The sequence below is a fragment of the Heloderma suspectum genome, chromosome 9 (assembly GCF_057233095.1).
Source record: "Heloderma suspectum isolate Gila_16-S chromosome 9, 16-S_ref, whole genome shotgun sequence".
Classification (NCBI taxonomy): domain Eukaryota; kingdom Metazoa; phylum Chordata; class Lepidosauria; order Squamata; family Helodermatidae; genus Heloderma; species Heloderma suspectum.
Genome location: NC_139466.1, coordinates 13,142,153 through 13,157,316, shown reverse-complemented (window position 1 = coordinate 13,157,316; position 15,164 = coordinate 13,142,153). Strand labels below are relative to the sequence as shown.

The window sequence follows — 15,164 nt, the reverse complement described above, 5'->3', positions numbered from 1 at the left end:
AAAAAACTAAGATCATGGCATCTGGCCCCATCACTTCCTGGCATATAGAAGGGGAAGAAATGGCAGCAGTGACAGATTTTACTTTCTTGGGCTCCAAGATCACCGCAGACGGTGACTGTAGCCATGAAATTAAAAGACGCTTGCTCCTTGGGAGGAAAGCTATGGCCAACCTAGACAGCATAGTAAGAAGCAGAGACATCACCTTGCCGACAAAGGTCCGTCTAATCAAAGCTATGGTTTTCCCAGTAGTAATGTATGGCTGTGAGAGCTGGACTATAAGGAAGGCTGAGCGCCGAAGAATTGATGCTTTCGAACTGTGGTGCTGGAGAAGACTCTTACGAGTCCCCTGGACTGCAAGGAGGTCAAATCAGTCCATCCTAAAGGAAATCAACCCTGACTGCTCTTTGGAAGGACAGATAATGAAGCTGAAGCTCCAATATTTTGGCCACCTAATGCGAAGAGAAAACTCCCTGGAAAAGACCCTGATGCTGGGAAAGACTGAAGGCAAAAGGAGAAGGGGACGGCAGAGGATGAGATGGCTAGATAGCATCACCAATGCAATGAATATGAACTTGAGCACGCTCCGGGAGAGAGCGCAGGACAGGAAGGCCTGGCATGGTATGGTCCATGGGGTCACGAAGAGTCGGACACGACTGAACGACTGAACAACAACAACAACAAACCTGTCAGTGAGCACGTTAACCTCCCTGGACCTCAGAGTGGCAGTTCCAAGGAAATTGAAATCAAAGGCTCACTTGGAACGTGAGATTACAGAACAAGAGATGATAATGAAATTTGATTGTGTTAATCAGGGACTCAGTAGGGACTATGGTTTCTATATATATTATAAAGACTCAGTGCACTTTTGTATTTTGTAACTGTTGCTTTAAGTGAATGGAACATTTGCTGCACGTCTGCCTGTTTAACTTTTTTTTCAGACTCAAAACCTCCAGTTTCACATACAGCATCTGATGAAGTGGGTTCTACAACCCACAAAAGGTCATGCTAATTTCTTAAAATATCTGAACTAAAAAAAGTTAGTCTATATTGTTAGTCTTAACCTGTGAGGTAGGTTATGCTGAGAGACCATGTCTGGCCCAAAGTCACCCTGTGAACTTCATGGCCAAGTGACAACTAGAATTCAGGTCTCCCAAATCCCAGTCCAACACCCTAACAAGTACAAAACACTGGTTCTCCTGAAATTCCCTCTTCCATGCCACTAATTAAAGGTACACAAACTCTTGTCCTCTTTTTGCAGCTAGCCACCGTAGCTCCTCAGGGAGCAAGGAAGCCAGACACAAGCCACACATCAGAACAGACATCAGAGAGACACAGACAGACAAAGGGGGAGAGACAGACAGAAAGACACAGAAAGACAGAATGAGACAGAGATAGACAGAGGGGAGAGACAGGTGGAGGGAGAGACAGAAAGGCAGAGACAGAGATAGACAGAGGGGAGAGACAGGTGGAGGGAGAGACAGAAAGGCAGAGACAGAGACAGACAGAGGGGAGAGACAGGTGGAGGGAGAGACAGAAAGGCAGAGACAGACAGAGGGGAGAGACAGGTGGAGGGAGAGACAGAAAGGCAGAGACAGACAGAGGGGAGAGACAGACAGAGGGGAGAGACAGAAAGGCAGAGACAGACAGAGGGGAGAGACAGGTGGAGGGAGAGACAGAAAGGCAGAGACAGAGATAGACAGAAGGGAGAGACAGGTGGAGGGAGAGACAGAAAGGCAGAGACAGACAGAGGGGAGAGACAGGTGGAGGGAGAGACAGAAAGGCAGAGACAGACAGAGGGGAGAGACAGGTGGAGGGAGAGACAGAAAGGCAGAGACAGAGACAGACAGAGGGGAGAGTGGGCAGAGACAGGCAGAGAGGAGAGACGGACAGGGAGATCAGTGGGGCAGAGCCAGGCAGACAGAAAAACAGTGGGGCAGAGGCAGACAGAGAGACAGAGTGGGGCAAAGACAGACAGAGGGGAGAGTGGGGCAGAGCCAGGCAGGGAGACAGAGGCAGACGGAAAGACAGAGTGGGGCAGAGGCGGACAGAGGGGAGAGACGGACAGAGGGGAGAGTGGGGCAGAGGCAGGCAGACGCAGACAGAAAGAGTGGGGCAGAGGCGGACAGAGGGGAGAGACGGACAGAGGGGAGAGTGGGGCAGAAGCAGACAGAGGGGAGAGACAGACAGAGGGGAGAGTGGGGCGGAGGCAGGCAGACGCAGACAGAAAGACAGAGTGGGGCAGAGGCAGACAGAGGGGAGAGGCAGACAGAGGGATCAGTGGGGCAGAGACAGAGACAGGCAGACAGAAAGACAGTGGGGCAGAGGCAGACAGAGAGAGGGGAAGGCAGAGGAAGACAGAAAGACAGTGGGGCAGAGGCAGACAGAGAGAGGGGAGAGTGGGGCAGAGGCAGATGGAAAGACAGAGTGGGGCAGAGACAGACAAAGGGGAGAGACAGACAGAAAGAGTGGGGCAGAGACTGGCCGGGAGAGACAGAGAGAGAGAGAGAGAGAGAAAGACAGAGGCAGACAGAGGGGAGAGACAGAGAGAGGGGAGGGGAGGGCAGAGGCAGGCAGAGGCAGACAGAAAGGGGCAGAGACAGAGCTCTGATATTATTGAACAGCTCTGATAGAGCCCAATAATAGTCTTCAGACACATGTAGGAAGAAAGCCAGACTATGAAGCACATGGCCTTCGATGTCTATATACTAATGCCCAGAGTATGGGAAACAAACAGAACGAACTTGAACTCTTAATACAGGAGGGAAATTATGACCTGATAGGTATAACTGAGACTTTGTGGGATGACTCTCATGACTGGAATACAGCAATTGAAGGATATAACTTGTTCAAAAAGAACAGGAGGAACAGAAAGGGAGGTGGGGTTGCACTGTATGTGAAAAATACATCTCTCTGCACAGAAATACAGGAGGAAGAGCTTGGTAGCCCCATCGAGAGCATCTGGATCAAAATAAATGGAGCAATGAATAAAAGGAACCTGGTGGTCGGAGTCTACTACCGGCCACCCAACCAAGGAGAAGACGAGGATGAAACTTCTGAAAAGCAAATAGCCAGTGTTTTAAGGAAGCATGTTGTAGTAGTAATGGGGGACTTCAATTTCCCCAATATTTGTTGGGAGACAAATTCTGCAAAACATGGCCCCTCCAGGAAATTCCTGATTTGTGTGGCGGATCACTTCCTCCTACAGAAAGTAGAGGAAGGAAATAGAGGATCGGCTATCCTTGACTTGATCCTAACCAACAGAGATGACTTAGTGGATAAAGCAGCAGTTACAGGAACTCTGGGGGAAAGCGACCATGTTGCACTTGAGTTCTTGGTTCTAAGGGAAGCAAAAGCTGAGTGTAGTCAAACGCATACCCTGGATTTTAGGAAAGCAGATTTTAATAAACTCAGAACAATGATCAGTAAGGTCCCATGGCAAGCAATGCTAATGAGAAAAGGAGTCCAAGATGGGTGGGAGCTTTTAAAAAAGGAAATTCTCAAGGCACAATCACAAACAATTCCAACAAGAAGAAAAGGTGGAAGACAACAGAAGAAGCCAGTGTCACTTCACAAAAAGCTTAGGGATGACCTGAAAACAAAAAAGGACACATATAGGAAGTGGAAAGAAGGCCAAGTAACAAAGGAAGAGTACAGGCAGGTGGCACAGAATTGCAGGGATGGCGTCAGGAAGGCTAAAGCTGAGAACGAGCTGAGGCTAGCGAGGGATGCTAAAAACAACAAAAAGGCTTTCTTCAGCTACGTGCATAGTAAAAGGCAGAGGAAAGAAATGGTGGTTCAGCTATTAAATAAGGATGGCAAAATGATAACAGATGACAAAGAAAAGGCAGAGGTGCTCAGTTCCTACTTTGGCTCAGTCTTCTCCCCAAAGAGGGTCTATGACCACCCTGGCAAAGGCGAAGTGCAGGCTGAAGGGGCAGGATTGCAGCTTGAGATCGATAGGCATACGGTCAAGGAACACCTAATTACTTTGAATGAGTTCAAATCTCCAGGGCCGGATGAACTGCATCCTAGAGTAATAAAGGAACTGGCAGAAGAACTCTCAGAACCGCTGTCTATTCTCTTTGAGAAATCATGGAGGACGGGTGAAGTGCCAGATGACTGGAGGAGGGCTAATGTTGTCCCTATCTTCAAAAAGGGTAAAAAGGAGGAACCTGGGAACTACAGACCAGTCAGTCTGACATCAATCCCAGGGAAAATTCTGGAGCAGATGATAAAGCAATCCATTTGTAAGCTCCTTGACAACAATGCCGTGATTACTCGAAGCCAACATGGATTTGTCAAAAACAAGTCCTGCCAGACAAATCTGATCTCATTTTTTGATCAAGTAACCTCCCTTGTAGACCGTGGGAATGCTGTAGACATCATATACCTCGACTTCAGCAAAGCTTTCGACAAAGTGCCCCATGATATCCTGATGAGCAAACTAGCTCAAAGTGGGCTAGATGAAACAACGATCCGGTGGATCCACAGTTGGCTACAGAATGGGACTCAAAGAGTGCTTATCAATGGGACCTTCTCAAACTGGGGAGAGGTAACGAGTGGGGTACCGTAGGGCTCAGTCCTGAACCCAGTGCTCTTCAACATTTTTATTAATGACTTGGAGGAGGAGGTGCAGGGAATGCTGATCAAATTTGCAGATGACACAAAATTGGGCGGGATAGCTAATACTTTGGAAGACAGAAACAAAATTCAAAGTGATCTGGATAGACTGGAGTGCTGGGCAGAAAACAACAGAATGAAATTTAATAGGGACAAATGCCAAGTTCTGCACCTAGGAAAAAGAAACCAAATGCACAGTTACAAGATGGGGGATACGTGGCTCAACAACAGTACAAGCAAGAAGGATCTTGGAATTGTTGTCAATCACAAGCTGAATATGAGCCAACAATGTGATGTGGCTGCAAAAAAGGCAAATGCTCTTTTGGGCTGCATTAATAGAAGCATAGCTTCCAAATCCTGGGAGGTATTAGTTCCCCTCTACTCAGCACTGGTTAGGCCTCATCTGGAGTACTGTGTCCAGTTCTGGGCACCACACTTTAAGAAGGATGCAGACAAACTGGAGAGGGTTCAGAGGAGGGCAACAAAGATGATCAGGGGACTGGAAACAAAGCCCTATGAAGAGAGACTGAAAGAACTGCACATGTTTAGCCTTGAGAAAACTGAGGGGAGATAGGATAGCGCTCTTCAAGTACTTGAAAGGTTGTCACAGAGAGGAAGGCCGGGATCTCTTCTCGATCATCCCAGAGTGCAGGACACGGAATACTGGGCTCAAGTGACAGGAAGCCAGATTCTGGCTGAACATCAGGGAAAACTTCCTGACTGTTAGAGCAATACAACAATGGAACCCATTACCTAGGGAGGTGGTGGGCTCTCCCACACTGGAGGCCTTCAAGACGAGGCTGGACAGCCATCTGTCAGGGATGCTCTGACTTGGATTCCTGCACTGAGCAGGGGGTTGGACTCGATGGCCTTGTAGGCCCCTGCCAACCCTATTATTCTATGATTCTATGATAGAGGCAGACAGAAAGACAGAGTAGGGAAGAGACAGGCCAGGAGAGACAAGAGAGAGAGAGACAGAAAGACAGAGGCAGGCAGACAGACAGAGTGGGGCAGAGACGGACAGTGGGGAGAGAGGGGCAGAGCCAGGCAGGGAGAGAGACAGAGGCAGACGGAAAGACAGAGTGGGGCAGAGACAGACAGAGGGGAGAGACAGACAGAAAGACAGAGTAGGGCAGAGACAGGCCAGGAGAGACAAGAGAGAGAGACAGAAAGACAGAGGCAGGCAGAAAGACAGAGTGGGGCAGAGACAGACAGTGGGGAGAGAGGGGCAGAGCCAGGCAGGGAGAGAGACAGAGGCAGACGGAAAGACAGAGTGGGGCAGAGACAGACAGAGGGGAGAGACAGACAGAAAGACAGAGTAGGGCAGAGACAGGCCAGGAGAGACAAGAGAGAGAGACAGAAAGACAGAGGCAGGCAGAAAGACAGAGTGGGGCAGAGACAGACAGTGGGGAAAGAGGGGCAGAGCCAGGCAGGGAGAGAGACAGAGGCAGACGGAAAGACAGAGTGGGGCAGAGACAGGCCAGGAGAGACAAGAGAGAGAGACAGAAAGACAGGGGCAGGCAGAAAGACAGAGTGGGGCAGAGACAGACAGTGGGGAGAGTGGGGCAGAGCCAGGCAGGGAGAGAGAGAGGCAGAGAAAAGAGAGAGTGGGGCAGAGACAGACAGTGGGGAGAGAGGGGCAGAGCCAGGCAGGGAGACAGAGGCAGACAGAAAGACAGAGTGGGGCAAAGACAGACAGAGGGGAGAGACAGACAGAAAGGCAGAGTAGGGCAGAGACAGGCCAGGAGAGACAAGAGAGAGAGACAGAAAGACAGAGGGAGGCAGAAAGACAGAGTGGGGCAGAGACAGACAGTGGGGAGAGTGGGGAAGAGCCAGGCAGGGAGAGAGACAGAGGCAGAAAAAAGACAGAATGGGGCAGAGACAGACAGAGGGGAGAGACAGACAGAAAGACAGAGTAGGGAAGAGACAGGCCAGGAGAGACAAGAGAGAGAGAGACAGAAAGACAGAGGCAGGCAGACAGACAGAGTGGGGCAGAGACAGACAGTGGGGAGAGAGGGGCAGAGCCAGGCAGGGAGAGAGACAGAGGCAGACGGAAAGACAGAGTGGGGCAGAGACAGACAGAGGGGAGAGACAGACAGAAAGACAGAGTAGGGCAGAGACAGGCCAGGAGAGACAAGAGAGAGAGACAGAAAGACAGAGGCAGGCAGAAAGACAGAGTGGGGCAGAGACAGACAGTGGGGAGAGAGGGGCAGAGCCAGGCAGGGAGAGAGACAGAGGCAGACGGAAAGACAGAGTGGGGCAGAGACAGACAGAGGGGAGAGACAGACAGAAAGACAGAGTAGGGCAGAGACAGGCCAGGAGAGACAAGAGAGAGAGACAGAAAGACAGAGGCAGGCAGAAAGACAGAGTGGGGCAGAGCCAGGCAGGGAGAGAGACAGAGGCAGACAAAAGACAGAGTGGGGCAGAGACAGACAGTGGGGAGAGAGGGGCAGAGCCAGGCAGGGAGAGAGACAGAGGCAGACGGAAAGACAGAGTGGGGCAGAGACAGGCCAGGAGAGACGAGAGAGAGAGACAGAAAGACAGAGGCAGGCAGAAAGACAGAGTGGGGCAGAGACAGACAGTGGGGAGAGAGGGGCAGAGCCAGGCAGGCAGAGAGACAGAGGCAGGCAGAAAGACAGAGTGGGGCAGAGACAGACAGTGGGGAGAGAGGGGCAGAGCCAGGCAGGCAGAGAGACAGAGGCAGACAAAAGACAGAGTGGGGCAGAGACAGACAGTGGGGAGAGAGGGGCAGAGCCAGGCAGGGAGAGAGACAGAGGCAGACGGAAAGACAGAGTGGGGCAGAGACAGGCCAGGAGAGACAAGAGAGAGAGACAGAAAGACAGGGGCAGGCAGAAAGACAGAGTGGGGCAGAGACAGACAGTGGGGAGAGTGGGGCAGAGCCAGGCAGGGAGAGAGAGAGGCAGAGAAAAGAGAGAGTGGGGCAGAGACAGACAGTGGGGAGAGAGGGGCAGAGCCAGGCAGGGAGACAGAGGCAGACAGAAAGACAGAGTGGGGCAAAGACAGACAGAGGGGAGAGACAGACAGAAAGACAGAGTAGGGCAGAGACAGGCCAGGAGAGACAAGAGAGAGAGACAGAAAGACAGAGGCAGGCAGAAAGACAGAGTGGGGCAGAGACAGACAGTGGGGAGAGTGGGGCAGAGCCAGGCAGGGAGAGAGACAGAGGCAGACAAAAGACAGAGTGGGGCAGAGACAGACAGAGGGGAGAGACAGACAGAAAGACAGAGTAGGGCAGAGACAGGCCGGGAGAGACAAGAGAGAGAGAGACAGAAAGACAGAGGCAGGCAGAAAGACAGAGTGGGGCAGAGACAGACAGTGGGGAGAGTGGGGAAGAGCCAGGCAGGGAGAGAGACAGAGGCAGACAAAAGACAGAGTGGGGCAGAGACAGACAGAGGGGAGAGACAGACAGAAAGACAGAGTAGGGCAGAGACAGGCCGGGAGAGACAAGAGAGAGAGAGACAGAAAGACAGAGGCAGGCAGAAAGACAGAGTGGGGCAGAGACAGGCCAGGAGAGACAAGAGAGAGAGACAGAAAGACAGAGGCAGGCAGAAAGACAGAGTGGGGCAGAGACAGACAGTGGGGAGAGTGGGGAAGAGCCAGGCAGGGAGAGAGACAGAGGCAGACAAAAGACAGAGTGGGGCAGAGACAGACAGAGGGGAGAGACAGACAGAAAGACAGAGTAGGGCAGAGACAGGCCGGGAGAGACAAGAGAGAGAGAGACAGAAAGACAGAGGCAGGCAGAAAGACAGAGTGGGGCAGAGACAGACAGTGGGGAGAGAGGGGCAGAGCCAGGCAGGGAGAGAGACAGAGGCAGACGGAAAGACAGAGTGGGGCAGAGACAGACAGAGGGGAGAGACAGACAGAAAGACAGAGTAGGGCAGAGACAGGCCAGGAGAGACAAGAGAGAGAGACAGAAAGACAGAGGCAGGCAGAAAGACAGAGTGGGGCAGAGACAGACAGTGGGGAGAGAGGGGCAGAGCCAGGCAGGGAGAGAGACAGAGGCAGACGGAAAGACAGAGTGGGGCAGAGACAGACAGAGGGGAGAGACAGACAGAAAGACAGAGTAGGGCAGAGACAGGCCAGGAGAGACAAGAGAGAGAGACAGAAAGACAGAGGCAGGCAGAAAGACAGAGTGGGGCAGAGACAGACAGTGGGGAAAGAGGGGCAGAGCCAGGCAGGGAGAGAGACAGAGGCAGACGGAAAGACAGAGTGGGGCAGAGACAGGCCAGGAGAGACAAGAGAGAGAGACAGAAAGACAGGGGCAGGCAGAAAGACAGAGTGGGGCAGAGACAGACAGTGGGGAGAGTGGGGCAGAGCCAGGCAGGGAGAGAGAGAGGCAGAGAAAAGAGAGAGTGGGGCAGAGACAGACAGTGGGGAGAGAGGGGCAGAGCCAGGCAGGGAGACAGAGGCAGACAGAAAGACAGAGTGGGGCAAAGACAGACAGAGGGGAGAGACAGACAGAAAGGCAGAGTAGGGCAGAGACAGGCCAGGAGAGACAAGAGAGAGAGACAGAAAGACAGAGGGAGGCAGAAAGACAGAGTGGGGCAGAGACAGACAGTGGGGAGAGTGGGGAAGAGCCAGGCAGGGAGAGAGACAGAGGCAGAAAAAAGACAGAATGGGGCAGAGACAGACAGAGGGGAGAGACAGACAGAAAGACAGAGTAGGGAAGAGACAGGCCAGGAGAGACAAGAGAGAGAGAGACAGAAAGACAGAGGCAGGCAGACAGACAGAGTGGGGCAGAGACAGACAGTGGGGAGAGAGGGGCAGAGCCAGGCAGGGAGAGAGACAGAGGCAGACGGAAAGACAGAGTGGGGCAGAGACAGACAGAGGGGAGAGACAGACAGAAAGACAGAGTAGGGCAGAGACAGGCCAGGAGAGACAAGAGAGAGAGACAGAAAGACAGAGGCAGGCAGAAAGACAGAGTGGGGCAGAGACAGACAGTGGGGAGAGAGGGGCAGAGCCAGGCAGGGAGAGAGACAGAGGCAGACGGAAAGACAGAGTGGGGCAGAGACAGACAGAGGGGAGAGACAGACAGAAAGACAGAGTAGGGCAGAGACAGGCCAGGAGAGACAAGAGAGAGAGAGACAGAAAGACAGAGGCAGGCAGAAAGACAGAGTGGGGCAGAGACAGACAGTGGGGAGAGTGGGGAAGAGCCAGGCAGGGAGAGAGACAGAGGCAGACAAAAGACAGAGTGGGGCAGAGACAGACAGAGGGGAGAGACAGACAGAAAGACAGAGTAGGGCAGAGACAGGCCGGGAGAGACAAGAGAGAGAGAGACAGAAAGACAGAGGCAGGCAGACAGACAGAGTGGGGCAGAGACAGACAGTGGGGAGAGAGGGGCAGAGCCAGGCAGGGAGAGAGACAGAGGCAGACAAAAGACAGAGTGGGGCAGAGACACGGAGAGAGCCAGTCAGAGGGGAGAGAGACACGCACGATCACGGGCGGGGGAGACAGAGTTGGAAGGAGTCGCACAGCGAGAGCCGGGGCCCGGAGGCGGGGCCCAAACTTTCCCTCCCCCGCCAGGCGGGCCGCTGGGCAAGGCCCGCCTCCCAGAAGCAGGGCGAGCGCGGAACGGCCGGGCAGGCTTGCGCGAGGCTTGCTGGGGCCTGTAGTGCGCCGCCGTGGCGCAGGGCGGCGGGAGGAGCCGCGCTTGGAACTACAGCCCCCAGCGGGCCGCTGGGAGGGGCGGGCGCCGCCGCCCCCTCTCTCCGCCCGCCCGCCCGCCCGCCTGCGTACGTGGGAGCTCTCCGGAGGAGCCGAGGGACGCGGGCGGCGGCGGCGGGCATGGCGGGCTGAGGGCGCTCCCGCCGCAGCAGCAGCAGCCATGTGGCTGAACCCCGAGGAGGTGCTGCTGAAGAACGCGCTCAAGCTGTGGGTGCTGGAGCGCTCCAGCCGCTACTTCGTGCTGCAGAGGAGGCGAGGCTATGGCGAGGAAGGCGGGGGGCTCACCGGTAAGCGGGGCCGCCGCCGCCCCACCGCGCGCCGCGCGGGCTCCGTGCTGGGGCTCCTCTGCCCCGCGTAGGGCCCCCCCTCTTCGCGGCCCCCCCGAATCCTCAAGCCAGCCCCGTGAGGCGGGTCCGGCCGAGGCTTGCCGACGGCCCCCGGCCGTCCCGCGGGGCTGCGCTGCTGCGAGGGCTCTGTGTGAGCGCGGGTCTCTCCCTCTGTCCTCCGCGTTCCGTGCTCACGACAACCCTGCGAGGCGGGTCAGGCGGCGAGTGAGCTGACGCCGCTGCGAGGGGGATTTTGAACTTGGGTCTCTGCCTCGCCCTCCGCGTCTCATGCTCGCAACGCCCCTGTGAGGGAGAGCGCTTAGGCCGGGGGGCGTTGCTGGACCGTGCTCAGCCGCGGGGCTTTATGGGGCCTTGGATCTCCCAGCCCCCATAACCCCCCCCCGCCCCATGCCACCCTAACGGCAACCCTGTGAGGTGGGCGGGTTAAGGCTGCTGTCTCCGCAAGTTTTCGTATCTCTCTTTCGTAAGGCCGCTCCGCGATCCGTCAACCTTAGCGGGTTGTTTAGTCGCCTGTTTACATTTTGTGATCGTTGGTGACTGTTAGTGACTCTTCGGGAAAATGTCGCAGTGTTTCATGGTGTAAACTTTTTTCTGATATTGCCGTAAGCCGCTTTTGAGCGTGGTGTCACCTTGGCAAACGGGCGTGCACACAACCGGGCGCTGATGATGGATGACTGGCTGGGCCGAAGGACACACAGTGAGCTGGCTGGGACTCGAACCCACGTCTCTGTAGCCCTAATCCAATACTCTTTACTACCCCACACCAGCCATGATTAGGGGTGTGTCTGAATAGGGTGGTCAACTGACCAGGAAATCAACCCCCCCCCCACTTGACCTGTTCATAGAAGCTTTGCGGAATCAGGCCATCTAGTCCAAGGGTGGGCAAACTGTAGGAGACCAGATGTCTTTGGACTGCAAGCCCCATCAGCTCTAGCCAGCCTAGCCGGTGGTGTAGGGTGATGGGTGTTGCAGTCCAACAGTAGCCTCAAGTTCCCCACCCCGATCTAGTCCGTCACCTTCTTTCCAACCAGATAGTTTTGGGGAATGCTCTGAGATCTTCTGATGTGGAGCAGTATATACATATTGTAAATAAATAAATAAGCAGGGCAGCAGACCTCCACCGCTGTTCATCTCCAGCATCTGGCGGTTGGAGGTACCCTGCGTTTAGCTGTCAAGGGTAGTTAATATCCATGGGTAGATCCTTCCTTAAGGATCTACCCACGGAGCCTTCCTGGATCATTGGACCAGAGGCCCCTCTAGCAGAAGCTTCCCCAGTCTGGGCCCTTCCAGATGTTTTGGACTACAATTCCCTTCAGCCCCAACCGGTACAGCCAATGCTCAGGAACGATGGGAGTTGTAGGAAAACATCTGGAGATTATCCAGGTTGGGGGGAAGTGCGTATATAGCCTGGGGGTAAGCAACCAGGTATGCTCCAGATGGTTTACATACAATCCCCAGAATCCCTGACTGTTGGCCTTGCTCACTGAGGCTGATGGGTGTTGTAGTCCATAACATCTGGGAGGGCCCAGATTGCTTACCCTGGCTAGCCCAACATCCTGTTTCCAGCAGCAGGCAGCTGGATGCTTCTGAGAAATTTACAAGTAGGATGTGAAGGCCAAAGTCTTTGTGTGTCCCTGACAGCTGGTACTTAGAAATATACCACTTCCTTACATGGAGGTCATGTTCTTTACCATTATGGCTAATAAATAAGACCATAGGAAAAGCATTGCTGGATCAGACCAAGGGAGCAGCATCTTATTTCAAATGGAAGCTACCCAAATTCTTCCAGGGAAGTTACCAGCCAGGTATGAGGGCAACAGCTCTCCTATAATGTCCGTCCCCAGCATTTGCTGTTCAAGAGGTATACTGCCACTGAAGATGGAGGTTTCATTTTGCTATCATGGGATGATAGACCTAGCCTCTGTGAATTTATCTAATAATTTTTTAGCTGAGCTGGGGTGGGGTGGGGTGGGGGTGGGGGTCTAATTTAGAGACCACTACTGTTGCATCCTTTGGAAGTGAATTCCCTAAGTTAACGAATTCACTTGTTCTGCTTTTTGTTTGTTCTGAAGTACCACCTGTGCCTTTCATGTGAAGAAATCAGCGATGAAGCTTTTTGTAGTCTGGAGATAAAAGCATAATTACCTGCTAATGTCTCCAGAGCCAGCTGCTTCTTAAAGACACAGGAGCAGGGAATGGCTGTGAAGGCACAAAACAGTAGACCTTGCTTATCGTGAACGGGCTGGTGCATGTTGGCCCTTCACTCCCGCTTGGGTCCTCCTGCTAGTGGGAATGGCTTAACAAATCAGAAATGGTTTGTGTAGGATTTTTTAAAATCTCTGCCTTGCTGCTAGATTTTCTTCTGGTTTTCTTCTGGTTGTATTGTTATATTGTGGTTTTAATGTTTTTATATTTTATATTGTTTCATTGTGTGCTTTTTGGTTTTAATTTTTGTGAACCACCCAGAGAGCTTTGACTATTGGGCAGTATAGAAATGAAATAAATAAATATAAATTCTATGTATGTTTACACAGAAAAAAAGTCGTACAACTCCCAGCATTGGCTGAGGGCTGCTGGGAGTTGTAGGACTTTTTTCTGTCTAAATATGTATAGGGTTGTGCCCTTAGTCCTTCATCTTGAACCCAGGACTCTGGTTTGTTGCTCCCTTTACAAGCCAGGATCGCTTGGGGCAACAAGCCAGAATCCTCAGTTTGGCCAACACTCAAGAGGGAGGATCCAAGCGGGAGCGGATAGTGGTGTAGAAGTCTAATGCAGCCTTGCTGGATCAGACCAAGTTCCACTATTTACTTATTACTGTTTTTAAAAGTGTCAATGTGCATGGCACTTTACAAAGTACAAGAGACCAGGTCCCTGCCCTGAGGAGTTTACAATCTAAAATTTGACACATGAGAGACAAAGGCAGAAGGGGAGCAAAATTGGGGGCAGCGGTAAACGTGGGAAGAAGATGTGTTTAGTTCAGGTATCTGTATTGAGGATTAGCTGTAGTATGATATGGGGATTGAATATAAAATACCTTGTCCAGTGTTCTGTTCCCATCAGCTGGTGGCAATCAGGGCAGGGTGTAAACAATTTCCCCTGTCTTCCCTAGGACTTGATATTTAGAGCAATACTGCCTCTGAACATGGAGGTTCAATTTAGCGATCCTCCCGAAAAGCCAGTGATAGACCCAATCCTTATGAAGTTGTCCAAGTCTAATTCTTTTCTCTCTTTTTTTTTGTTAAGCAGTCTAAGCAGGTGTTCGTCATTGCGTCTTACAGTAGCAAAACTCTGCAACCTAATTATTCATTAGGTTGTGTCAAGAAAATTTCTTCCTTTTGTCAGTCTGCTTGGCTGTCTGCCTGCTTCCAGCCAGCTTTGTTGCATGGGCCACTTTGGTCAGCAGCTGCAGCTTTTTGTTCGTGCAAAGAGGAGAGAGAGAACTTTGCGCTTCCTCTGCTGAAGCGCCCTCTTCTGCGCAACTCTTAAAGGAAGGGCCGTAGCTCAGTGGTACAGCCCTTGCTTTGCATGTAGAAGATCCCACATTCAGTGCCCAACATCTCCAGGCAAGTTTGGGAAAGACCCCCATTCGGAAATTACGGAGAATTTCTGCCAGTCAGTGCAGGGATTACTGAGGTAGATGAATCCATGGTCTGATTCAGAATAAGGCAGCTTCCTATGTTAACGGTACAGGCAGCCATGTGCACACAATATGTGCACATGGTCACTTGGGACTAGTAGCCTTGTGCTGTAAGGGCTGAAGGCAGGGTTAGGAGAATCTGTCAGTTTTGGTTCCGCTCAGCTTCTCATTTTTCTGACCATAAGTTCATCTCGGCCTGGTTCCACATAACATCACTTTTTATTTTTAAAAGTCCGCACAAAAATTCATATGCATTCATGTGCACTTCTGATATGCGCATTACTGTGCGCACTTTGTCCTAATATATGCATTTTTGTGGGCTCTTTTTAATATATACATTTTGCAAGCAATTTCTCCTAATATATTTATTTATTACATTTCTAATCCACCCAATAACTAATGTTCTCTGGGCGGATTACAAACGGTCAAAATGTGCATATAATGTGTTTTTGTACATAATTTCCACATCATATACATTTTTGTGTGCACTTTTTTTCAACTGTGCACAGTTTTCTGTGCGCTTCAATGTATGCATTTTTGTGCACATATTTTTACTGGAGAATTATTGCAAATATTCAGACAGTGTGAATATCTGGACACAAGTGTGTTTTGGTTTGCTTATTGGTTCAGGAGGTGTGAATTAGGTACCTTCATATAAAAATTGAGACCAAACAAATTTCTCCCCCATCCCTAGCTGAGGATGCGATAGCCACCATCTCAGCTGGCTGCTGTGGTATAAATCAGTAGTATCACACACATCGGGTGTTTAAAACACTTCATGTAATTTATATATATTCTAAGAACATAAGAAGAGCCCTACTGGATCAGACCAAGGGTCCATCTCGTCCAGCATTCTGTTCACACAGTGGCCAACCAGC

General features: G+C 51.9%; 1 protein-coding gene across 2 annotated transcripts in view; it reads left to right on the top strand.

Annotated features, from left to right (window-relative positions):
• Window positions 1–10,390: 10,390 nt before the first annotated feature.
• Window positions 10,391–15,164, top strand: part of TBC1D8B (TBC1 domain family member 8B) — a 73,136-nt gene continuing 68,362 nt past the window's right edge. For both annotated transcript variants that reach the window (XM_084813724.1, XM_084813723.1), the window contains exon 1: window positions 10,391–10,589. In XM_084813724.1, coding sequence (XP_084669850.1) covers window positions 10,463–10,589 — 127 coding nt within the window. In that variant the 5' untranslated portion in view covers window positions 10,391–10,462. The remainder of the gene's footprint in view (window positions 10,590–15,164) is intronic.